The sequence below is a fragment of the Necator americanus genome, chromosome V (genome assembly GCF_031761385.1).
Source record: "Necator americanus strain Aroian chromosome V, whole genome shotgun sequence".
Lineage (NCBI taxonomy): Eukaryota > Metazoa > Nematoda > Chromadorea > Rhabditida > Ancylostomatidae > Necator > Necator americanus.
This window is the reverse complement of record NC_087375.1, coordinates 10327127-10353168: the sequence shown is the minus strand read 5'-3', so window position 1 is coordinate 10353168 and position 26042 is coordinate 10327127. Positions and strand designations below refer to the sequence as shown.

General features: G+C 37.6%; 1 protein-coding gene across 1 annotated transcript in view; it reads left to right on the top strand.

Moving 5' to 3' along the window:
- Positions 1-23602, top strand: part of RB195_013482 (uncharacterized protein) — a gene marked incomplete at both ends in the record, with an annotated part of 28866 nt that extends 5264 nt beyond the window's left edge. The window contains 21 exons of the mRNA XM_064203315.1: positions 3314-3449; positions 8376-8459; positions 11737-11817; positions 11897-11958; positions 13321-13405; positions 15433-15590; positions 15663-15801; positions 17004-17149; positions 17218-17361; positions 17957-18089; positions 20208-20330; positions 20450-20551; positions 20630-20767; positions 20824-20939; positions 21025-21113; positions 21185-21301; positions 21413-21575; positions 22031-22163; positions 22270-22362; positions 22431-22608; positions 23469-23602. Coding sequence (XP_064059196.1) covers positions 3314-3449; positions 8376-8459; positions 11737-11817; positions 11897-11958; positions 13321-13405; positions 15433-15590; positions 15663-15801; positions 17004-17149; positions 17218-17361; positions 17957-18089; positions 20208-20330; positions 20450-20551; positions 20630-20767; positions 20824-20939; positions 21025-21113; positions 21185-21301; positions 21413-21575; positions 22031-22163; positions 22270-22362; positions 22431-22608; positions 23469-23602 — 2554 coding nt within the window. The remainder of the gene's footprint in view (positions 1-3313; positions 3450-8375; positions 8460-11736; positions 11818-11896; positions 11959-13320; positions 13406-15432; positions 15591-15662; positions 15802-17003; positions 17150-17217; positions 17362-17956; positions 18090-20207; positions 20331-20449; positions 20552-20629; positions 20768-20823; positions 20940-21024; positions 21114-21184; positions 21302-21412; positions 21576-22030; positions 22164-22269; positions 22363-22430; positions 22609-23468) is intronic.
- Positions 23603-26042: the final 2440 nt, after the last annotated feature.

Sequence of the window (26042 nt, the reverse complement as noted above, 5' to 3'; positions counted from 1 at the left end):
CGTAGCAAAAAAAAGAACAATCAAATCGCTAGTCACCTTTGTTTATTGCTCAATATACATTCCAATAACGCTTCAATGAATAAATTCACATTAATTTCTGACGATTTCTCGATTTTTTTTTTGCTCTGGGACTTGTCCCATGTTATCATATTGCTATGAAAACGCAATGATATTATTATGACAACTCTAACTACTATTATTATAATTCGGTGACTTGGTCCCATATTATGATATTGTTATAATGACATGCTACTGTAATAATAATTATGCGTTGATATTGAGGATTTTTTTTTAATCTAATAATAATAATTTTAACTAATAATAACGATAGAAATTGAAGGATCACTGAAATGAAGGTAACTGGATCCGTTTAGATAATGTTGATCATGTTAATCTAACTCTTTTCACTATGAGAAAGGGATGATATTATTGTGACTGTGACTATTATTATGACATTGGGTCCTAGTCCCATATTTTTATCTATAGTAATACTGAATAGACAAGAAATGTATAATCTCATATCCGCATATATCTAGTTAAATGACGCGCGTTTATCTAATTTTTCTAATTTAGTCAAATTTTTAAATTTATCGGTTCACTCTTTTCAAGAGTGAACTGATAAATTTAAAAATTTGACTAAATTTTAAAGAAAATTAAGCTAATTTCCTATTTACCTCTATTAGTTCTGAGACTCTGGGCGTATATTTCAGTATCTGTTTACTCCTTTCCTTCTATTTCTATTTTTCTCCTATTGTATTATTATATTCTGGTTCCACTCCACTCATATATTTCCGAATTCCTCAATTTTTATAACTTCCTGACCGCAATATTCTCCGAATACAACAACTTATGCTGCATAGTTTTCGATTTTTCATTTTTCCAAGAATTCGTTTTACCACGCTCGATCTACTTAGCCGCATTTTGCTGAGCTGACCTTTGTCATCCAATTTTTTTTTCCACCTCTTCTTAATGTCTCTGAAAGTATATTTTTACAGCTAGAAAATATTTCTAGGAATTTCTCCGCACATATTTCTGCAGTAAAATGTGCCCATTTTGCTGTACGATCTATTAGTTTACAACAAAAAGTGGGATATGATATCTCAAAGTAATGCTCCATAAATATTTTACGAAACTGTCTATTTATTCGGTGGGGTGTAGCAGTTAGGATCGAGTTAGGAGCTTTGGTAGCACCATCCATCGCTGCAGTTCGCGATGATTCCGGCCCCGCCTAACTATTAAAATGTTCACAGTAATGTCTACTTCACGACTACTTAACTTTATTTTTATCGTTTTTTTTTTTGCAATAACTGTTATATACTCTCAAGGTACAACTAGGTCGAGCCCCGGCACCCTGTCTTGCAGCCGTTGGCAATCTAGGAAATAACTGCTCTTGCGAAAATTTTTCAGTGTTTGAAATGAGCCGGATAGATAGAAGCTGTGATCTCGAATCGACTGATGTCTAAATTTGGTGATACAGAGCAAAACCAATCGAGTTAATGAGAGAAACGAAAAAAGTGCGAGCTCGCGTTTTTTTTGTTCCCTCTTGTAAATTTTACTATTAGTTTTATTTAGTAAATTGTGAATTAAGTCAGTTGTAGCTATATAACTGACGTGTTTCTAAGGAAATTCAAAGGTTTAAAAAAGTGATTTTTTTGGAAAGTTTTCTGGAAATTGTAAGGGTTGATTCGTACAGTATTATATTAAAAAAAATACTAATCACTTGGCAGAACATCCTTCACTCTACATAAAGATCTACTGTCACTGAATAATATCCTCATTTTGCCTCTCTTCAGGTGATTTGAAGAGAAGCACAGAAAATTACAGGATTTTATCGTATTATTTCCAAACTACATATTCTTATTTCTTTTTTCCTATTTTTTTAGCAACATATTCTTTTCAGTTAAGCTGCAGCTCCATTTCTCGTGTATTATTCACATATGGTTGTTCTTATCTCGCTACCAATAGCAATAATTTATGAATTCAGCGCTCAGTGTCACAATCTGATTTATTTGTTTGTTTGGTTTTTTTTTCAGGCGGTTTCGTACGTGAGCGCTTCTTTTATATTGCACCATAAATCAGTGCATTTTAATTAGTTGTAAAATTATAAAAATTATTAATTGTTTTCTAGTCAACATAGAACTAATTTTGCAAATAATGCAAATTTTGCGGTTTCATCGACGCTATATACGTGAATTGTAGGCCACCTTTCTGCAATCAGCCTCTTCTCACGCTCCTCACTCGCCTTTTGTGTAGTGGCGCTGTTTTTTGGATTTCTTCGAAATCCTTGTAAAACATAGGGTCTTTTTTCTATGATTAGTTATTTGTAAAACCTTGATGCAACAAAAATTCGAGGATTTTTTTTTGTGACGATCCTACGATTCGATAAAGAGCAGGAAATATTTGGAGGCATCACCCCACGAATCTGGAGTGGTACGGATTTCTGGTGGAGTATTCATATACGGTATCGTAGATTATTGAGAGAAGATTGATTATTGAGTCTATTTCTTCCTAACTGCCGAAGAAAAAGGCTCAGAAGATATATCTTTGAGCGTTCCGGCGCACTATTTTCCACAAGGAGTTCGATTGGAGCGCGTCAGCCTTGTGCACGCGCGCATCTTCCGGGCCGTTTTTACGGCAATTAGGAAGAAATGGATGGAATCACACCCATCTCCATTATCTACTATCCCGTGTGCAAATACTCCACCTAAAATCCGCATCACCTCAGATTCGTGGGGTGATCCCTTTAATGCAACAAGAATTCAAACATTTTTTTTTGTGACGATCCTACGCTTCGATAAATAGCAGGAAATATTTAACCAAGAGGAATGGCTTCATTCCCAGGGAAAAAGAAGCGTGGCAAAGGCATCGTTGTTATGCCTATGCGGCTGTGTCGGTCCTATCTGTGGGTAAAGTCTGACTGAGACACAAGGAAGTAAACATAAGTCTACCTTTTTTTGTCTATACATAATGACTGCACGGCGTTAGGTTAAGTTTGCTATGTATCAAAAGATCAATAATGTAGTTTGTCACATGTCACCTTCGGTAAACTCTTCCTACAACACAAGGAATGCAAATATGAACTCAACTTTTTGTTGTCCATAACATCTATACGGCGTGAGGTTAAGTTCTCTATGTACCGAAAAAAACAATAATGTATTAATTGTATCATTGTATCAATAATGTAGTCTGTCCCATGCCACCTTCTCTCACAGCCACGTGATACATGTAATATGGACTCTGTTCTTCCCTTTTTCTAAGCGATGAGCTATGTGCTGTTTTTTTTTTTTCTGTGGGACAAATCCTTATCGTTCAGCTTCATCGAGCAGTTTGTCGAAGCAGAAGGTGTGCGACTACTGTCAAATCTTCTACAACGTTGTCAAATTTGTCCCGGACGTGAAGCGCAAGCGCTTTGTCTTCTCGGCGCGTTTCGTGCTCTTCTGAATTCGACGGTAATTTTTTTTCTGCTTCTTAAAAATTTTAAGAATATGTTAGGTCTAACGACTATGTTGACCCGGTGTAATTGGATGGAATCATGCTTGAATATTCGCTTTGAGTGTAATTGACCTCTGCTAGAGGTTGTCTTATGTCACGCGATGGTTTGTTTACCTGTTTGTTTACTCAACTATCATACTGACTTTGAATTACTGAAGGAGGGGTTTGTTATCACTTCATAGCTTCACGCTTTCGGTGATGATGCAGTTGGAAACGTTTAATAAAATTACGGTATCCTTTTAAATCTTCTACTTATCTCTATTTTTCCCAAATTTTCTCTTATTTTCATAATTTTGGTATCCATATATTCTTAATGTTTTTGTTAGTTTTCTATACAAATGCTCCCCGTTTATTACTTTCTACTTGTTTTTGGAGAAATTTCCAAACCATCAGCTAATTTTTATTCGTTTCTTTTATGAGAAAAAACTCCTGTGTTGTTTCTCAGATGTGTCGAATTTCTCGAAAATCAGTTTGAATTTTCATACAGCACCTTTCTTTTCCATTGGTTTAGCTTACAAAAATTAACAAGTTTAGCATTTTTCCGCTGATCACTATCCTTCTGCAGCAGATATTGCTTCTTTCCCTCAACTTTTCTATCAATTTTCGTATTTTGATCTAGTACATGTTAAATACAGGAATACAAATACAAGAACAAATAAATAATTCAATTCACAATTTTCTGAAGGATTTCATGAATTTTTTAAATTTATTTATTATTTTTATTTATTTTGTCTGTGTTAGTGTGCGGTCTTAGTTGTTGCAGCAAATCATTGTCTTTCATATTTTAATCTAACTAGGATAATGTAAAGCTATTTATTAGAAATTTTTATTTCGTTGAATATCTATGGGAAATGTACGTGAAATTATGCATTTCCTCATTGAGGGAACCCATCTGCATTGATTTTTATTGTGATCTACATGTTTTCGTAGTAGTGCAAACCCTTGAGGAGGGCGCAACAGGCCAAATCTCACCTTATCTCGATGTAAGGATCGTGGTGGTCCTCGGCACCCACTTAATCATGCGATTCTCGGGTTCCTCATTCGGAGCTGAACGCAAAAGGTGCCGCCGCCATAAGTAACATGATATATGGTAACGCTGAGTGGATAGAAACCATCGGGCGATATGGGCAGCCCTCCGGCAATGAGAAATTGTCCCCTGCGTTTCACTCTTTGGATGGATTCAGCAATTCCGATTCCTTTTGTTCAGCAATTCCGAATTTCTTTTGTTTACTTTACTTTTGTTTACTTTACTTTCTCCTTTTACTTATCATTTAAGGATTTCCCTGCATTTAACTTTATCCTAGGTTTCATTGAAAAAGAGGTCGAACCTAGACAAAATTATAATTTGATAAGAATCTCATATCACCCTATTTTTTTTCCAAACAATTTTTATGCCTTGTAGAACATCTCTGTAATTTTTCCTTTGCGAAAATTTCTCATCTTTTTAGCTCCAGCAATTTTTGAGCAGCTTGGATAAATGCGAGTCTATTTTATTCTATTTTAGTCCAATTATTTAGTCGTTTTCTCCAACTTTAATAGCACTTTTTTACGAAATGAAGAGAGTAAAACTGAAGAAAATGAGAATTTGTTGCAAATCAATAAGAAGAATTGCCGGGAATTCGGTTCACTCTCCAACCATTGCTTGATTTTTTTCCACCTGAGGGGTTGAGTAGATTGCTCGCCAATAAGCGTTTTTGGAGCTGTTAATTTTTTAATTCATAGCTTTTTTGGAAAAGAAAAACCTCCCGTTACGCGTTACCTTTCTTTGTCTTATTCGGTACATTTAAGGTGAAGTCGAAAATTCAAGAACTCATATGTATTTTGTCTAAAATCCTACTTCACTCCTAGAACTTCTTGGAGTGATCTTCTAGGATTTGTTCTAGATAGAATGGTATCTAGTAGTTTAGCTTCATAATTCTTAGTTCTTAGTTTTCTCCCAGCAGCTTGTATGTTCAGGATCATTTCTTATAGTAAAATCTCAAATCCATGATCCTATCCATGATTTTCCTACCATCCGAGTTCCTGTTCCGTACTTCTAAGAGGACAGATTATCTGATGCAATTAAATTTGGATATTTAGATAAATGGAGTTTGAGTTGGATAATTGATTTAAAATTGAAAAAAAAACACAGGGATATGCTAGAAACTGATAAAGCCGACATTTACTTAACATATCGAAGACATTTCGCGTTTTTGGTTTCGGCGATTCTCGAATTTTCATCCGCTTTTCACTGTCGAAGATAATTAATTAGAAACAATTAATCAAAGAGAATAAATTAGGGAAATTCAAGGTAACGACGATAGCAAATGCATTTTCAATTAGCACACGAATCGACTAATTATAATATGTAATTTATCACATGTAGAAGCCTATGGAAAGAAAGAAAAGAAGAAAACGCTGAATTCTCCGCGTATTTGTAGAGAAGGTCGTATTTTAGCACATGATTTGCTACTGAGGGGAAAGGTGAAGGGGTCCCGGCGGTCCCGAAGGGTCACCGAAGTACACGATTTATCGTGGCGAAACTGTGGGTGACTCACCGGTGTATCACATCGTTGTCAGTTCGATTAAATACATAGATACATACAGTGCTAATTAGCAGCGATTCCTCCGAAACTGTTTTTTTTATGTATTGCAATTGTAACTAATCGAGTTATTTACTGCCGACCCTAGGGGGATTAGAGCTCATTACTACCGCTATAAGATCCTCTTCCATGCGTTACGTTAACGGACAAAGGTGGTCGAGTTGCGTTTCTCTCTTCGTCACCGTGCGTCACGTAACGCGCACGCATACTTACTGTAGAGTCAAAACGACATGAAGCACGTACGCATTGCGCACGCTGCTTCTCTCAAGACGCTTCGGTAGAGCATAACGGCTAGAAACGTAATGAAACCCTTGCTGGCACCACCCATCGCTGCAGTTTGCAACGGTCCCACCTCGGTCCCAACTGCTGCTTCTACCGCGCTGTTTCGAGCGCGTACGCAAACGCACCGCAACTGCACTCGTGATTCGCGGCATTTCACTTGCGCTAATAGCAACATCTGCGTCTGCGTTTGCGTTGCGTTACGTTTGCAACACGTGCGCGCACGATGTTGACGTTCACATCTCAGCATCCCATTCATTTTTTCATCACTAACACTATAGCCTTTTCTTATTTTTCATGTTTTTTTTTATCGTGCATGACATCAGAAACTACCCAAAAAAAATCCCCTTTAATTTGAATTTCGTGGAATTAGCAAATTTCTTGCCTGATTAACTCTCAGAAGTGTCCTTTAAAAAATTCCATTGTTCTATTGCAAGTTCTGCACTTTTTTCCCGGAGATTTCGATCTAATTTCCTATTTCCGCATCGATGCCATAAACAAACACCTGCTACATATTTAGCTGCCCACCACCGTGCAGTCATTAATTTTCAATTCAAGACCCAGCTTGCTCGTAAACACATTCACCGAACAACCTTTTATTGTTTGCTGCTTTTTTTCGAATTCTCATGAGCACTACCGAAAAATTAGATTTTGTAGCATCTTGTGCAGAAAAAAAAACCCAACGAAATTCTCCTCTACGGCAAAAAATAGGCAGCACTTTCCCTGCGACGACAAGGAAGGTGGATGACATTTTTTGCTCGGCCAAAAAGGGCGGCTCAATTAGAGAAGCACTCCTAGAAATGGTTCGGCTTCGTGAACCATAGCAAGTTTAAGATTCCGCAATATAAAACTCGGATTTTTTCACTAATTTCCCTTGCTTTGTGTAGGATTTTTTTTTCTTCCACGGTCTCTTTGTACTTCTAATTAACATCAATTTATTTATTTACTTGTTTATTCTCTTTATTTACTCTCTCTTTATTTTATTTACTCTTTTACTTCGAGGTGACCACGCTCATATGCACGTAACCTTAACAGTCTCATCTTAGCACTTAACGTAACATAACTAACTTAACAGTTTTGCGGTGATTTTTCCTTTAAGGTTAACGTAAGAATGGTGAAAATTCTTTGTTCACAAATTTCACTTGTTTATTTAGCCTTTCCTTCGTTGTTGAAATTTTAAGATTCGTATATTCGACATTAAGAGTCTCTTTATTATTTTTTACATAAAATTAAAGTTTACTAAAAGTTTGTACAAAAAGTAAAGTTAAAGTAAACTAAAGGAAAGTAAAGTTTATTAAGTTTGTTAAATTAAATCAAGTAAAGTTAAAATTTACAATAAAAAGGAAAAATAAAACAATAAAACAGAATTTGACAGAGTAAAGTTGAAGCTTTCTTCATTTTAAAATACATATGGATGACTTGTAGTTATCGTTCGTTGAGTTCCAATCAATTTTCATGATTACTGCGTGGTTTAGGTGCTACACGCTAAAATATACCGGTGACGATTAAATTTCTCTTATTGAATGTGGAATTTTAGGCTTCAGTTTAACCTAATAATAATTTCTAATTGAATTAAAATTAAATTAAATTGAAAAATTTAAGAACTCATTTCGCTTTTCCGAATCAGGTCATTTCTGATTTCTATTTCTTTATGGATATTCGTGGACTGTGAAGATTGAATCGTTAGAGACTCTGAAGGAGAAAAAGTTCGGCAATTTCCTATTTACATTTTATCACACGTCAGAGTACGGCTGATTTCCAATTTATCATTTTGTCGTCGTTTTTCGTAATTTTTCTACGGTGCTATCGGTATCGGTGCCGACAACATTTTCACCAGTTTTCGTGGAACGCTTTCAAATTTGACTAGGTATTTACTCATCTCCTGCTAGGTAGAGGAAGACGTTTTGAAGAAGAACTTTTCTGGAATTTTTCTTCTCCGAATAGCCTTTTAACACTGACCGTTGTCACAAATACGATGGTCATTTGACATAAATCGAATGAAAATTAGTTTTTTTTTTCCAGAGAGGTCGTACAGCAGTCCTACAGGATCCGGAAGCTTTGTTAGCCATCGCTCAAGCTATCGATATTAACGACTGCAAGTGCAAGGTTCGTGCAGTTTTTCTTTGAATTTTCCCACTTAGAACTGCTATTCTCAGAAATTTTGGTGTCAGTATCCAAGTAGTTACTGTTAACACAAGCTATCTCTTCCTAGAATTCTTCAAACCTACTCGGTGGAGCTACTGCATTTGCTTGGCGGGTGTGGCGCAGTCGGTTAGAGGTCCGTTGTAGCCACACAGTCAAGGGTTCGAAACCGCTCTAGTGCAAACCAAACCTTTCATCCCTTTGGGGTCGATAAATTGGTACCAGACTTCTCTGGGAGGATAAAAGCACTGACTTGGTCATCGGCTGGGACCGGGAAGTCGTTGTATAGGCCAACATGCGTTCCAAAACCTCAACAATTACGAATTCCAGTAAATCACGTTTGCGCATCCCATGTGGATTGATATGATTAGTGATTGGGTGATTTTATCCTTTACTTTTATTGGACTTCCTTTTCCCCAGGATGAAAAAAGGAAAAATGAAAAGGGGGATTAAGAAGAAGAAAATAAGAATAAGAATTAAGAAACTCCGTGAAGATTCGTTCCAGAAACTTCTCGGGATAATAGATTTTGTAATGGAAATCACATCGTAAGAAATATTGTGTGCATCTATGCACACGCAGGTGAAACGTGGTGAGGCACGGCAATAATATTTTATCTTTTGGCGGTAATAAAGAAGCGGTAGCCAATAGTAAGCAAGAAGCGGTAGCCAATAGTGAGCGAGAAGCGACAGGCAATAGTAAGCAAGGGGATGTAGCCAATGGTGAGCTTCTGAACACGCCCCCTCATGCGAATACGGTCAAACTCTTCATTTCCGCATTATTAAACTTTTGGTCTGTATAACTTTGCCATAGACAAATATATGGTTTTTTTCTTCTTTCTACATGGAACTACAAATAACATATAATAACAAATACATTCACAAATCTCAACACCGTTGTAGGAATTGTAAAAATCCGAGGATTCTGGAAGCGCTGCCATTCTTTCAATCAACGTTTCTGCATCTGCCCGTGCACTTTTAGAGTTCTAACAACCTCCAAGTCCATTAAGCTTTCCAGGGTTTCAGCGCATTCACACTCAAAAAACAGTTCTCAATTTTATTTCTGTTAACACAATCCCCGGGAGATATGTAGAAGTGGCATATGCTAAAAAGTCGTGAAACAATACATAAGGTCGCAATCTTTCCTGGGACCCTAATGCGTGTACGTGATGTTTCTTAACCAACGGGCCATCTGGTTTATTATGTTACAGTAACCATACGGCCTGCTGAATTAGAGAACGCTTTATATCTACTTTATTTATTTATACTATTATTTTCCTATTTTTCATTTCATATTTATGTTCATAAAGAACCACCTTCTATACCCAAAAACTGCAAGAGTAACAAAAGTTGTTTGCAATTTTGGTGGTTGTTGAGTACAGTCCACTGATAAGAGTTGGAAAACTTTTCTGGAATTTCTCATTTCTGGAGTTCTCTTTTTTATTGTTTGCTTACTCTTACAAAGAGTACATTACTACAAACACAACACTAAATTGCTAAAAAAAACCAGAAACAACATATAAATAGCACATTATGTGCGGGCAGAGTCATTCATATCCATATTTATCCGAAAGTACACATGGATAAAATTGAACTGCACTATAATCTACTCTAGTCTTGCAGTGTTTTGAATTTTATTTGAAAATTTATTTAATTAACATTTCATCCTGAGTTAACGTTTCCATGCATTAACAGTTTTTCTTTTGATCACTTTGACATTTACATTAATCCAAAAAAATTTTTGGATATTTTTAGATAAATGTAAATTTGTTTTCGAATATTATAAACCAATAAGTTTAACAGTTCACAGAAAACAGGTCATCCCTTTAGATAGGGTAAAAAGTACATAAGTGGAAATAAAATAATTAAGAATAAGGGGATAAGAAGAAAATGAAATAAATGGAATAAGGGGAAGAACTGCCGACTATACTAGCAGAATGATGGCTTTATGCAATTTTCTTTCGAGGAATATTTGATCTCTGATTTCATTGTTTTTTCTTATTTTTTCATAACACGAATGATTTTACCACTTTTTGATCCAAATCGGCACTGTTCGTGTTCAGAAGATCGCTTTTTTTCACGTAACCATTCATATTTGAATCCAGAAAAAGTCCAGATACAAAGAATATCATGCACATCACACTTCTGCGCTTTTTTTTAGTATTTTAATTAATTTAATGCACTAGTGCACCAGGGAACTAACGTTTTTATCTAAATAACCAGGTTGTGAAGAGTAGATGTAGCGCAAAAAATCTGCGAAAAGTGTCATTCACTGGAAACCCATCGATGGAGATTGACTGCTGCAAACGCTCTCACTCAAAAGAATTCGTCTTTCTTCGACCGAGTGGAAAAAACGTGAAGCCCTCGAGAGCCGCGCTGGCGATTCTCGGGAAGTCGAAAAAGATGCAATATGGTGCTCTCGGAATCTCCTAGTCCTGTATTTGAATGAGGCCTCCTCGTGATTGGTTAATAAAGCTGTTCTAGAAATTTCTGGTGGAAATTTTCGTGTTCTTCTAATTCTTTGAACCTCACAAAACTCCAGCTTTCTGGATTCATATTGAAATATTTTATGTTATAGGCTGTTGGTGCTATTTCTCTTCTAATTCGCAAATTATGAAATAAGAACCATTCAAATTCTTACCGAAACACCATTTTAAGTGCAAAGAACTCGATTACGAGGTCATCTCACTGGGGCTGAAAAAGGGTCCCAATGGAAGAAAATTTTGCAATTGACTAACCACCCGATATTGACGCAGTTCTATGTAACTGGAGCTATTTGTCTGGAGAAATTTTCTAATCCGTGAAATCCTACAGATTTTTCAATGGGAGGTCAAGGAAGTAGAGAAAAATGGGGTGTTTGCCGAAATTTCCATGAATTCTCAGCAATAATCCTTGTCGATTTTCTGGAAGAGCATCCAAAAGAGTAAATACGTGTCGATTTTCCTTTTGGTACAAATATTTTCCATCAATTTTTTCAAAATTTGAATGTATGAACATTTCTAATTGCAGAATTACACTTTTGGGCAGCTGACATGAGGTAAAAAGGATAACCTTTGACTTTTTTCAAACAGCTAACATTGGGTAGAAAAGATACTTATCGACTTTTTGCAGCGATTAACATCCAATAGAACAAATGCGTATCGATTTTGTACATGATTTTCTTTTTTCCTTTAATCAAGGTTTCTTTCATCAGAAGTTTAACCTCTGTATTGAAGAATTCGCCTACGTATGTATCCAGTTTCAGATAGTTGCCATAGAAATCTTGTCAGGATTGTGTTTTGTTCCGGAAGAAGGACATCGACAAGTGCTTACCGCACTAACACAGGTGATTTCTATTGAGAAGAGCTGTTCTTTTGCGTTGACGTCATCCGAAAAAAACCACATCTGAAGCGTATGTTTTGCAGCTTTCACCAATTCTCGGCGAACGAACACGTTTCCAAACGCTTGTTAGCGATTTGCATAAGAGGTAAGAAGGAACCCGCCCATAAGTTGTTCCTGACGGCCTATTGACGGTGCCTGGACGCCCCGGGTAGCGTCACGTCAAGCCCGCTCGCTCATCCACTCACTTTAACAACGTTAACGTTTCGGCCCCAAACAGGGACCAGTTCTCGTTCCAATGCGAGTAAACCTGTTATGATCTCATTGAGAGCCTCGTTCTTTGCACGTTTTTCTCTCATGTTTACTTTTGATTCTTCTACTGAGCGACTTTTATCAACAACTACAAATAATTACTAGTTAAACAATCAATTAATCCAGTTCCCAAAAGTATACGTTTTCTTCCAGTTATCCATAGCGTTTTTCAATTACAACATAAAAAACTGGTCTATTGGTAGAGGCAGGAAACTATCACTTCCAGAATTAATTGTATGGCACATACATGTTTTGAAGTTTTAAGGGGTTTAGGAAAGAAAATGGGACGTTGTGGGACCTTCTGGCATATCGGATTTCTCAGAGAAGAATTTTCGTAAATATAAAATTGCTGCAAAAAAAAAATCCTGTTTCAAATATGTTCCTTAAAGAGCTTCGGAGGGTCGGGTCGTTCCGCCAGCCTTAGGATCGTTTGCAGCCGGGGTGTTCTCCTTTTCCACGCCTTGAATGGGGGATATTTTAATGTTTTTTTTTTCACTCATGGCAGATTTCCATCTCTCCATTTACTTTTTTAAGGCTCAATTAAAATCCTCAGTGTTACGAGTGATCGCAAAATAATTTTCTTGCAACGGGTGGCTAGAAATTTCATATTTTTCCAAACTAATTCTTTAGAAAAGGCTAAGAAGCAGAAGTGGTTTTATGAATGAAACCAGCCGGAATTTCCTTCCTCTGTTCTTAAAAAAATTTTTCTCTGGGAATTCTATAGCGATTCTTTATCGCTCACAAACTGTTCCCATCTGGACTGGATTTAAAAAAAAATTACTTGTTTTTTGATATTTCAGAGACATCTTTTTCCCATATTAGCTTATCGGATTTTGTGCTAGTAAGCTGATGACTTTCCTCGGGATTAATTCTGTTCACAGCGACAATCATTCTTCTTTTTACCAGTTGTCCTTCCTCTTTTTTATTATTTGTGCTCAAAGCCACCTTATGAGCGCAATTCTTTATGTAAACAAAATGAAAAACGAATCACACGAGTAAATAGTTGGATTGAATTCTTTACGCTTACCAAATTCTTGTCTTTAACACATTTATGCTATATTCTCCTGAAAAACGGAGGTACTATTCTTTCATTACGGTTCTGACCACGTTAATGTTCGGCTAATAGCGCCAGTGGATCTTTTCCTTTATGTCTTTAGTCTGAAATGCATAGACTCTCATAAATTATTTTCACTTACAGATTCCATACCGAACGTGAAACAGATCGCGTCCGAATCGCGATTCTTGGACTAATAAACGCATTGCTCCGAACAGGGAATGCTGAGGTGAGTTTTTCCCGCTTCGTTGCTTAGAAAACTACAGTAGCAAACACAGATTTGTATGGATGGGTCGATTTTTCGGTCGAATATACACCGTATCCAAGCACCACACATTCACTACTTCTGGAGAATTCCTCTATTTCTCCACTAGCCAATGATAAATAAGATGTGTAATTTCATCAAGATGATTGCGCCTTTCGTACTGTAGGTTTTATTCTGGAGATTGGAGAAATCATCTTCAAGGCAACTGTAGCAACATGGTTGGATGTCAGCAAAAGCCATCCGACAGCTAGCCGGTTGACTATTCGGGCGTTGATTGCGTTGGGCGTGATTTCTCACGAAAAAGTCGTCCCAATCTCACGTCTTCTGGATTCCTTGCTCTAGCCCCCAACCACACCTTCGTCTGCTTCTGCTTCGTGCTGGTGAACCGCATTTATGCTGCGCACATCTCCCGCTGAATCGTCTTTAGTTTTATCTTCCAGCAGCGCTGGTCCTCTTGAGCGAAGGATTTAAGATCCGTAGCGCAGAAGATCCTTCCTAACAGTCTATGATCGCTAATAAATTTTTCCAAAACAAAAATGCTAAGTGGAAGAAATCACTTCAATCTCATGTCAAGACCATGGAATTTTTAAAATTTTCTCTGCCATTGACTTTCCCGATTCTTTCCTAAGATTCGACGAGTTTCCTTGGATCCTCCTACGTTTACTACATACTCCTTAAAATCGTCAAAAATCTGTATAAACTTTGAAGAGAACCAGCTCAGCTCCTTCTTCAATCCGAAAACGAAATGTTGATATGAAGTATCGTGACCCTCCGAACCGCAATATACTTGCTTGATCTTAAAGATGGTTCCGAAGAGCTTCATGAATCCCTTATTTCCTTCCTGGAACATCTCGAAGAATCTTGATCTTAAGAGTTGAGGTAGTTAAGTAAGTACTTAGAATTGATTTTTCCTCAGAAAATTCAGACGAAAATTTCGTCAAAACGCTTCAAAACGACAGCGACACTTCTTTCTGGGGAAGTGTGCGAGAAAAGTGCTTAATTAACGGAGAACTTAAAGTGAGAACGCTTCCTCTTGGAAAGGAAAAGGTCGATAATTTACCTCTTCCCATCGTTTTTCAATTTGCTGACGTCATTTCTTACTGTAGAAAATTGCATGGATAAGTGGGTGCTCCATCATTACCAGTTCCAAGCAGTTCCAGTCGAAGTTTCCACTTTCATCATTTCGGAGAAAAACTTCAGCATCGCTTTTTTGAAGTAAAACAGCAGTTGCACCAGACATTTTACGGAAATATTGCTCTTTTTCCCGGTTTCCCAAAATTTTGCCCCAGTTCTCATTCATTAGCTCAAATATTTTATTGTTTACTGGAAAGTATTTGAAAAAGAAGAAGAGCTATAAAAATAAATCATCTAGCTCCGAAGCAGATTTTGACAGGTCCTTGGTTTGGGGTACGCTGCAACTCACAACTTCGATGTTCCATGCTCAGCGGAAAAAAGGCCAATTCCTAGAAAAAAATAATAAATGAAATAGATGCAACTGCACATGTTAAAAATCATGTGCAAAAGAAACAAACCACGAAAACATATCCTACTATAGATTTTTGAACTGCACGATCTGCGAAAACTGGTCTTCTGAACTAACAGCTCGCTGGTCCAGCCTCGGGAGATCTATGGATTTAACGCGGAGGATTTTCAAATATTATATTAACAATGTTGCACTGTACGGATTTCAAGAAACTCCATACCTCTGTCTCCTTGAGAACTAGAATTTTTGGGGACCAGTTTTCGCTTAGTATTGATTCATTTTCTCTGTTTACCGGGGAAACACTCAAGTTGTCGCAACGTTTGTTTGGATATATTGTCTTATTTTGATAAATTGCTGATATCGCTCTATCAGAACCTAACGATGCTACGTTTGTTTACCGAAGACCACCTCCAAACCATTTCTGTGGGTCCTCCTGGCACAAACATACATTCTATAGTTGATCACCAGATGAACTCCACCCGCCTCCGTACAGTACTGATCATTTCAGTCATCGTTGGAGTTTCGCGTACATTTGCGCTGCGAATTCCTGATGCTCGGCATGGCACAGGCGGCGGCGTTGATTCGCGGTTCGGCATCGAATCGATTGCAGGATCACCTGGATCTGTTCGAAATGATGCGCAAGGAGGACGAGATTGTTTTGTCGGGGTATGTGATTTTTCCTTCTGATCCATCGAACTCGAAGTACATTGACCGTCGCATCAATTAACCTGGTTTCAGCGGAAATTCCGAAGATTCTGGAGCATCATCGCCGGTAAATTTCGAGAGTGCTAGCGGTATTGCTGAAGCACTTCATTCGAAATTGAGAAGTTCACCGGCACATCCACATTTTATGTCACTTCTTCAACATTTGTTCATGGTAAGAGCGATTCTTCTCTGAAAATATGCTTTCATTTTTCTCAAATCCAGGAAAGAACTATTTTTTCATAGTATCGTTCCATCCCGAGTAGGAGCCTGATGAAGAAATTTCTTCTAGATTAAAAAATTCCATAAAAGACTATCTACCGTGATTTTGTACATTTTTTCCGTTCAACTAATGATCGGTTGATTCTAATTCGCTTCTAATCGAAAATTTCATGTCTCCATTTCGAATATTCGATGGATCGATTTTTTTTATCTGTTCGTTGTGATCCTTGATTTTATCCTTTAAACTGTGAAAATTTGTGAAAATTTTACCTCGTCTTACTTTTGACTTTACCAAAATTTTGCATACATATATTTGAGCATAACAACTATTTTTCGTCATTCCATCTCATGATATCCCGAAACGTGTACCTCGTGAGGGAACAAAAATCCAAATGAACCAGTCAAATACCCGTTCCTCGTCAGATACATCTACAAAAACTCATCAATTATTCTAGAAAATACTATGTGAACGGGCGATAACACTATGACGCCTGGTTCATAGTACATATTGACTAAATTACCTGCAATTATTGGTGAAATTTTTATTTTGAAAAAAGTAATGGTAACAATTGGGTGCAATTTTTCCGAATGTTTCCTGCAGAAACTTAGCACTCCGTCAATTTTTGCTGCTAAAAAAAAAATTCAGTAGAATGTGCGAGACAACACTTCGAAAAACTACTTTTCCCTCAGTATCTTGTTAATTTTCATTTTTGTTCAATGTTCCGACTTTGGACCACGCTTCGCATTTTTTGAAAATAACATCAGGTGTTTTCGCATGGACGATAAAATCCTTTTTTTAAAGAAATCTTTCTTTTCTTTTTGGAGGAGGAAAAATTTAACAGGCTAATAATTTTTAAGGAAAAAATCAACACAATTCAACAATTACAGTGGTGAAACAATGGACTTTTTCGCTACTTTTTGCTATTTCGAATTCTCAAAATTGGTAGATAATCGAGCTGAGGTTGAAATTCAAACCGGAACTCATTTTTAAATGGAAAAATTTAAATTATATAGATTTACTTTCCACAAAAGAATATTTCTCTTCAAAAAATGATGTGAGAGGATATTTTTCTTCCCATATGTATCCGAAAATTCTTCAAAAATTTAGTGAATTTGGAACATTTACATGCTTCGTATCGTCTGATTTCGTTTCAGGTCCCATCCGATGAAAAACATTTACCACTATGGCGTCTTTTCGATCTGATTCTACAACATTTGACGTTACACGCTACAGTGCAAGGTATGACCGATGTGGAGGAGGCGTTCACGTCTGCTATCGATATGGAGGACATCTTGACGAGGTGGCTGGGCGTGTGTTACGAGCGTTGTGAGAGAAATGTTTGCCATACATTAACCTTCGCACCTACAGGTTACATACACAATGCGATTACGAGCGTTTGGAGAATGAGATGGAGCGAATGAAGGAGGAGTTGGATCAGGAACGTATGAGAGCGATGGAGTTGGACAATCGTATTGCTGATTTAAACGATGGACGAACTAGTGTGGCCAGCAGGTAACATTTCCAAAATAAAAAGAAAAAATGACTTCAACCATTTTTTTAGGAATCTAAAATTAAGTTTAACCATTTTAAAAAATTTGCAGATCGTTTAGCAGGTTATTTTCAAGCGATTATCTCACTTTTTAAAGGTGCCCAAAATTTACTCTAGCTTCACTTTTCCCTTCGTTGAGTTTTCTAGGATGTAAAAAAAAAACGGCTGAACAACTCCTTTTTGGATTTGTGGGATCAAAGCGGTTGAAAACTCGAGAATTAAACTGAAAACGAGATTGATGGAAGTTCTTTGGATAGTCGATCAATACAAATTTAACACCTACCTTTGCTTTATTGCATGAATCTCTGGAAAATTTTTGTACCATAGAATTTGTAAAGGTTACTGTACAAAACTTTTTAAAATTTTCTATAAAGAAGTATTTGGCCTCCTCTTTTGCCTTTGATAGCTGTTCCAACAGGGTTTTTATCAGCGCAGAAAAACGCAAGAACGAAAATGAATAAACGATAAATGATAATGATAATATAATAGTAACAAATAGCTGTTGATTTTCTTTGAAATTAATGCTGTTCTCTCCTAATTGATCTTTTTTTTTTCTAGAATCTCCAACATCTCATCATCACCGTCGGATCCCTGTCCTTCCGTATCCCCCTTACCGCCTGTTTGTCCTCCAGCTGTAGCTCCACCTCCTCCACCGCCACCTTTTGGAATCGGAACAGCAAAAGTTCAAGAGGTTTGCCGGCAGCATACAAATTGACTAAAATTATTTGCAGGAAAAATTTATGGTAATTACCGATGGGAATTAAGATCTGAACAGGCGAAAATGAAAAAAAAGAGTAGATTCCAATAAAAACTAATAATTATTCACTGTGCAGCATAAAGCGAAGGGGAAGAAAGTGAAATTTACAGTTTACATTGTATTTCTTGTATACGCCTTTTGTTGTTTTGATTCAAAATCCTTTATTTTCCTCGGTTTTCTCAGTTTTTACTGCTAAGTTTTATTTCTATTGGTATGTACTACATATTTTTATTGGTACTATTCCATTTGAGCTGCGTAATTAATATTATTTGTGTTTTTTAATTGAGTCGGACACGAACTTGTTATAATCCTTCATTCCTGGATAACGCCTCGACGAATCCGCCTTTTCCAGAGTCTGAAAGGCTGAAATCGAACGCGATTTATCTAATCGAAAGCTTTATCCGCCTAACAAGAATAAATCCTAAGTCTATTGTTGCGTCTCCTAGTTACAAGTACAAGTGTTAGTCGTACCTTAGGATTCGAGGATTTCCTGCCGCGCCTGGATAACTGGATGTGACGTGACCAGCGCAATCAAATAGCAGCCTTAAATAGGGGACCACTTTCCGCGTAATACAGAGGTATTCCTCTTTGTGATTCATCTCTGGGCTCTTGGAATGGATCCAGAACGCTTCCAGAGCGTTTCACGCAGCAATATCCTTAACTTAATGACAATGTGCCACGAATCTGACGTGGTGAGCGAATCCGGCAGGAGAAGCTGGAGATGGGGTTGTAGATTGCGGGTTTGTTGTTGTTCCGCTCATCTTTCTCTGATCGTCGTACGAAACCGCGTGGGAACCACTTCGATTATCACGAAGTATGTTAGAACGAGGGGCGGCTGTAGTGTAGCGGTTAGAGGTTCCGCTTCCTGCACGATCGATAGCAGGTTCGAATTCGCCCTAGTGCTCACCAAGCCTTTCATCCCTCCAGGGTCGATAAATTGGTACCAGACCTGTCTGGGAGGATAAGAACACTGACTTTACACATTGGCTTGCCCCTGAAAGTCACTGTACAGGCCAGTTACACGTTCGTGAACCTCAAACGATTCTGAATTGAAGTGAACGTGGGGATGCATCCCAAGCGGATTGATTAACGCCAGACACTTTATCCTTTATCCTTTATTTATGTTAGAACGTTCCTCTAGGCACACGTTCCGGTCCCTTGAGCATCCTGCATCGTCGTCTTCTACGTCGTTTCTTACGACGACCAGGGAGAGATGAGCGGAACCACACCGGGACCATCCTGGAACCTACAGCCCTAACTCTATCCTTTCCAGGAGATTCTATCACCACGTCAAATTCGTGGTATGCTGCCTTAACTTCAAAATCTTCTCCTTTATGGCGCCGTATGTACCCTTTGATCACATAGTTCCATTGAGCCACGTGATCCCCTTCTGCCGTCACTGTCGTTCTTTCACTCGAACACATAGTGATCCAGCTGTTTCTCATGTGTATTCGTCACTGCACTGCATACAGGAAATCAAATAAACAACACATGAACTGATGCAACCACCTTCTTTGTTATTCGGACATATTTGTAATCCAGTGCAGTGCAGATGAAGTCATACAGGCGATTGCGTATGAGCCTTTGCTGAAAGGCATCACCCCACGAATCTGAGGTGGTACGGATTTCAGGTGGAATATTTTTAAACGGGGTAGTAGATTATGGAGAGAGGGGATGATTTCGTCCATTTCTTCCTAATCACTGTAAAAAACGGTCCGGAAGATGCGGTGCGTGCACAGGGCTGGCGCGCTCCACTCGAACTCGTTGTAGAAAATAGCGCGCCAGATCGCTCGAAGCCGTATCTTCTGGTTTTTTACGGCAATGAGGGAAAAATGGACGGTATCACTTCTCTCCATACTCTACGATACCGTATACGAATACTCCACCTGAAATCCGTACCACCTCAGATTCGTGAGGTGATGACTTTAAGATTGCTAGGATAGGAAGTTTCTACAACAGGCACTTTATTATTATTGATATTTTATTATTTTTATTATTATATATTGTCGGTATTATCGGTTTCATTTTATGCTCCTATAACATGAATTTCAGACGCAAAAACGTGTCCCAAAACCATCAGGACCATTGAAGACTTTTAACTGGTTAAAGCTTAACGAAGCTAAAGTTAAAGGAACGGCTTGGGAATTTATTGAGGATGAGAAGATGTACAAACAGGTAATGGAAATTTTTTAACATCCAGAATGTCTGATTTCCCGGTTCAAATCAAAATTTCTTTTAATTTTAGTTCCTGTGTCGGTTTTTTTTTTCTAGGATGAAATTCTGGAAATTTTCAGCTCGATTTGGAGGACATAGCGACAACCTTCGCCTCTTGTTCACAAAAAGATGATGAACCAGATTTCTACAGCACTATTTCTAGACGAAGTAGAGATGCGCAGGTAAGTGCGACTGAAATCCCCAAAATGAAGGACAGTTCGTGCCAGGACCATCATCCCTCTCATCCTCTCTCGTTGCAGATCTCGGTGATTGATCCTAGACGATATCAAAATTGTACGATAATGTTGTCGAAGTTGAAACTAAGTCATCGTGAGATACGAAATGCTCTTTTGGCTATGGATGATAAGGGGAAACTTCCTAAGGATATGATTGAACAGGTAGGGCTTCTTTTTGTGGGACTACGGGGGAAATTTCTGGAATTTCCTCCTTTAAGATGCTCAAATTTGTGCCGAGTAAGGATGAAATTACGTTGCTGAGGAACACAGTCAGCCGTCATAACTCCCCCTCTGTACTTGCGTTGGCTGATCGATATCTCTACGAAATGGCTCAGTGAGTGGATTTAGGAGGCGTTGATTTTTCAGACAATGCCTCTTCTCCCGAGAAAAAAAATCCATTCCATCCTGAAAATTTTCAGAATTCCACGATTTGAACCACGTCTACGCTCATTGTACATTATACGAACGTTCCAAGAACGCTATGACAGTCTTATGCCACATATTCACAGTGAGTGGTTACTGGGATCCTAGGATCGGGTAGGCGATCGAAATCCAGGAATTCTCAAAGAAAATTTCCAGGTGTCATCAAAGCGTCAACCGCATTGTCATCGAGTAAAAAATTCAAACAATTGCTTGCACTTGTTCTTGCGATCGGAAATCATCTCAACTACGGGAAACGAAATGGGAATGCATTTGGTGAGTGGAATCCCGAAATTTCTGGATGGAAAACAGGATCTAATTGGATTTCAGTTTTCAAGAAGTTTTTTAAAACTGTTTGAAATCTATTATTCTGTGTGGCTGTTTAAGGATTTGACCTTTCCTCGCTTAATCGCCTCACCGATGTGAAATTCGCACATCGTTCGGATCGTACTTTACTACACTACATCCTGCGTGTGGTCGAAAATCGTCTACCTGAACTGGAAAAACTGAGGAGAGAACTGTCAGCAGTTTACGATGCGGCCCGATACAAGTAATCACATACTTTTTCTCGTTTTTCAAAGTAAATTTTCAGGGAATTTAGATTTTTTTTAAATTACCCAAGTAAGTGCTTCAGCTCTTCTTTATTGTAGCTGCTATAGAGGAAGCTAATGGATAAAGTGGAATTTATTATTATGAGCTTCAAAAAAAGCTTTAAAAAGAATTTATCAGTGGAAAAATAGAGCTCACGATACACCTTATGTAGTTCTTTCAATATGGCAGAGGAAAAAAAACTGAAAATAATCTTGTATTTTCTCACTATTTTTTTTCTTCTCGACAAAACTCAAAGATTCGCTCACTTAAATCATCTTGAAGAAGTAGAAAAATTGGAAATTGTGGAAAAATCCCCTTAAAGAATGAAAAGTGTTGTGACCAAACTAATCCAGAGAATCTTTCCTAAGACCTTTCTTATTCACTTTATTGACAGCAGTACCTCAAATTTTCCAGCCGCAACGAAGTACTGGCTGAGATTCGAAGTTTGGAACAATCGATCACTGCCGTTCGTTCCGAGTTGGCCTTCATTGAAGAGGCAGCCCGAGATAGAGAAACATCCGTGGAGGGATCTGAGGACACAAAAAAGGTGTCATTTGAATTTCTTCTGTTTTTTTTTTCTTGTTTTGGAAGAAAACATAACAACAATCCCAAATAAAAACAAACAACACAAGAGAATGTCCTTTTCTTTTCAGGATTGTTTCCAGGCAGTAGCAAAACAGTTCATATCGTCCGCATTTGCCCAATTTCACGCTCTTGAAAAATTGCACAGCGAAATGAAAGCAAAGGTACGTATACCCATTGAATTTTCGTTGAGCCGATGAATCCACAGAACTATCACCACCTTTTTTTTCAGTTCTCAGCTGTCGCTGCACAATTTTGCTTCGATTCTGCAAATCCAGAAGAGTTGTTCAGTTGCTTAGCGAAATTTCTCACCGCATTCTGTGACGCTCAACAGCAGTTGTGGACAGAAAGCGAACAAAAAGAGCAAGTGAAACGACAAACGCTTGCCAGGAGTTATTTCGCTAAAAAGAGTGAGATACGCTTTATTACGTATGACAAAAAAAAAGTATGACAAAAAAATGTCTATGAGTTTAGAGTTTCTTTTTTTCGGAAGTAATTTAAAATCTGCATCTTACATACGTTTATAGTCGTTTTCACCACTTCCCCTTTGGGTTAATTTCTTTTTTTTTTCTCAAATACTCCTTTTTGACACTACTTCATATCCATTTTTGCAGAACTATTGTTGTTTTATTTTTTTAAAGATTTTTTTTTGAAATTAAAAAGTTACTTATCAACTTGAAACCATTACTTATCAATTTAGTCACCTGGCACTTTTTTAATCCACTCAGAAGAAAAATTTTTGTGGATGTCTTCGCAAGTTGCAACGGCAACAACAGCACCTTTTCTTTTTCTCTTTCTCTCTTTTTTCTCTTGGTTTATCCTTTCAATCTTCGTGGTTTAATTGGTACTAGTTCTTGTAGGAAAAATGAGGAAAGTAGGAATTCAGGAGTGGATTGGATTTAAGTAAAGGAAAATAGGTATGTTGCCTTCCATGGGAGCTCCAGCGAAAAAAAAATTGCTGGAATTGTCTTGGAAGACATGTAGAAAGGGATTAAGGTAGGCATTTTTTTGAAAGTGTCACCACTCCATATTGTCCCCATTTAATAAGAAATTATTACTTATTAATTGATTTATCGATTAGTTCATGTCATGTAGAACTAAATAAAACGAAAAGCGACCTAGACCAAATACACAGAACTGGTGGAATTCCGTCTAGTATAGAATTGCTATACTGAAATAGCCATAAACTTTTCCTAAAATTTATTGTCACCTCATGCGTCATGTTTGTTGTTATTTGTTGTTGTTTGTTGTTTACCTGACGCAATTTTAGCCGCTCGTCGACGAGAAAGTGATCGAGATTTCGATCAATTGATCAGCGCTCTTCAATCAGGCGATCTGTTCAAGGATGACCTCAGTCGACTTCGAACCTCATTCCGTGTGCCTAAGGACGCAAAGGTCAAATGACCTCGCATTCGTAATCGTAATCGATTCGTTATCGATTTCGACTCGTGCGGTCAGGCTGGAAAAAATCCAGCGTATCACGTCGTGTTTGTGGATGTCTTCTGTGGTATGTGACGAATCTCAAAGGATATTGTGCTCATCAGTCACTCAAAAAAAATCAAAAGACGAGTTTTCTTTTTTTTTCAAATATCCCCAGTCTAATGCCGGATTTTTGTGGCTAAATTCTCTGCGAACATTTTTTTTTATCTTCACAAATAATAACTGCTAACTAATATTTTATCCTCAATCCTATCTGCTACCTCCGTAACTTAGCAGTAATTTTGTCATCGTTGACATTATATAGGTGATTATCATTTGGTTTTTTTTCTAAATTCAATATTAACAAATTAAATCCAATTTTTCCGAACGAAACATCCTTACTAGGCATATTATACTGTGATCTGTAAACTATTTACTGGCTTTAAATTTCCGTGATCTTCTACGGATCACACAATTGGTTCGTCTATTCGCATTTTTCATATTGTTGTTGTGGAAATCTGATGTTGTGATCGAACCGATTGATTTTGTCCATTGAATCTTTTTTTTTACCCACGAAATGATCTTTCATTACGTTTTAGTGTTTTGGGAGAATCCTAGCATTAAACTTTGTATTTTCACGGTTGTATAAAGATTTCATATATGTTGTTATTTTTTTATTGTTGCTGTTTGTTGTTTATCTGACGGAATTCTAGCCGCTAGTCGACAAGAAAGTGATCGATATTTCGATCAGCTGATCGGATTCATATATGATGGACAAATTGATTCATATATGTACTATGAAGCTGAAAAAATGCTGATGAATTTCGGCTGAAATAGTTCCAGTCAATTATTCTACTTTGAGTTAATTATTGTAATTATTCTGATGCAGTTAATTACATGAAAAATACACATGAATTGCACGTGGAAATTGCAGTATTTCACCTGAGGATATGTACTGTTTGTCCTAAAAAATGAAATAAAGCAAAAAAAGAAAAACCCAACATAATTTCAATTTGTTGACTTTGAAAGAAAGAGTGCTTGTTTACCTTAGAGCGGGATCGAACCATCGGCATGAGGACACCGTGGTGACCACTCCATATATCCACTACACCACGTTCCGACATCAGCATAATAATGTATTGATTCATTAATATAGTGGCGTATGCACAATTCACGGGATCAATCGATAGGTCATTGCCACTAATTTATCGTCACCAGAAGTATGAAGGGGTTTTCTGGACTCAAGCGAGGCCATCGACAATAGATCAAGGTCTCGATCATTCTAAGAAAAGATAAGGATAAGGGTGTGAATCACTTCACCTGTCATGAACAACGACCTGTCGATCGAACCTTCCTACAACCCACCAAGCAACGGTTGTCACGTATGCGATCGAGCGAAGAAAATCAGTACGCTATTGACGCTGTCTCGCCCGTTCGTGAAGGGACCGCGACGTCGTCAATTTCCTGGTATGCTGCCTCTGTGAGTGAGCGCATCAGCGATGATCACTCAGGAAGATCCTTGTCAATCTGTCAGGGTCCCATTTTCAATTCAAATGTAAACATTCCTTTCGGCATTCTTTTTCTCTTTATAAATTTTTATTAGTACTAATATAGAACAAAGGGAAATTTCTGAGCAATATTCATGAATGATGACATACATATATCCAAATAACTGAACAATAATAAGAAGACTAGAAGATGGGAGCAACGAGAGAGATTGCAACGGAGAACATCGATGATGAAAAAAAAAGCCAAAGTAGGGGGGAAACTCGAAAGCTGGTGTGGTGACCGTAGTGATTTGGCACGATTTTTAAACGAGGCGAATATTATGGAGCGGATTGTGCGTGTGTGCGTGTGTTTGCGTGTGTGATTCGGCGCAAGAGCTCTTGAAGAGCTCACAAAATAAAATTTGAAAAGAAAAAAATCATTGAGATGAACATATGAATAGCACTTTAGTCGAAGACAGTACAAGGCCAACAAGAACGATCGTTAAAACCGATCACAGCATAAGTGACAACATGGATGTGTGGTCGAATTCAAAAGCGGGGAAAAAAATAAAATAGCAAAAAAATATTGCCAGTTTTAGAGGAAAAAATCGTGGAATCGCTTTGATTTCTCTGAGGAAAAACCCCGGAAATAAACTCTTTCATTGAAATGCCATCAGAAATTCGACTTCTTAGACAAGATGAGAACATGATGAGGTGCTAATAAATAAAAATTGCAATTAGGCCACGCCCACTTTTTGGATTCCTGTGAAGCATTTTTTGATCTACCGAATAAATGTGTATGTGATAAGAGTGTTGGTTAAACCGCTCTCTTGGTGAGACCAGTAAAAATTCCATAAAGAAATGACAAAGATCCATTCCGCATGGAATCCAGTCATAAACGAGATTCATTTTTAAAATTTTTTGCAGTAGCCCGAATT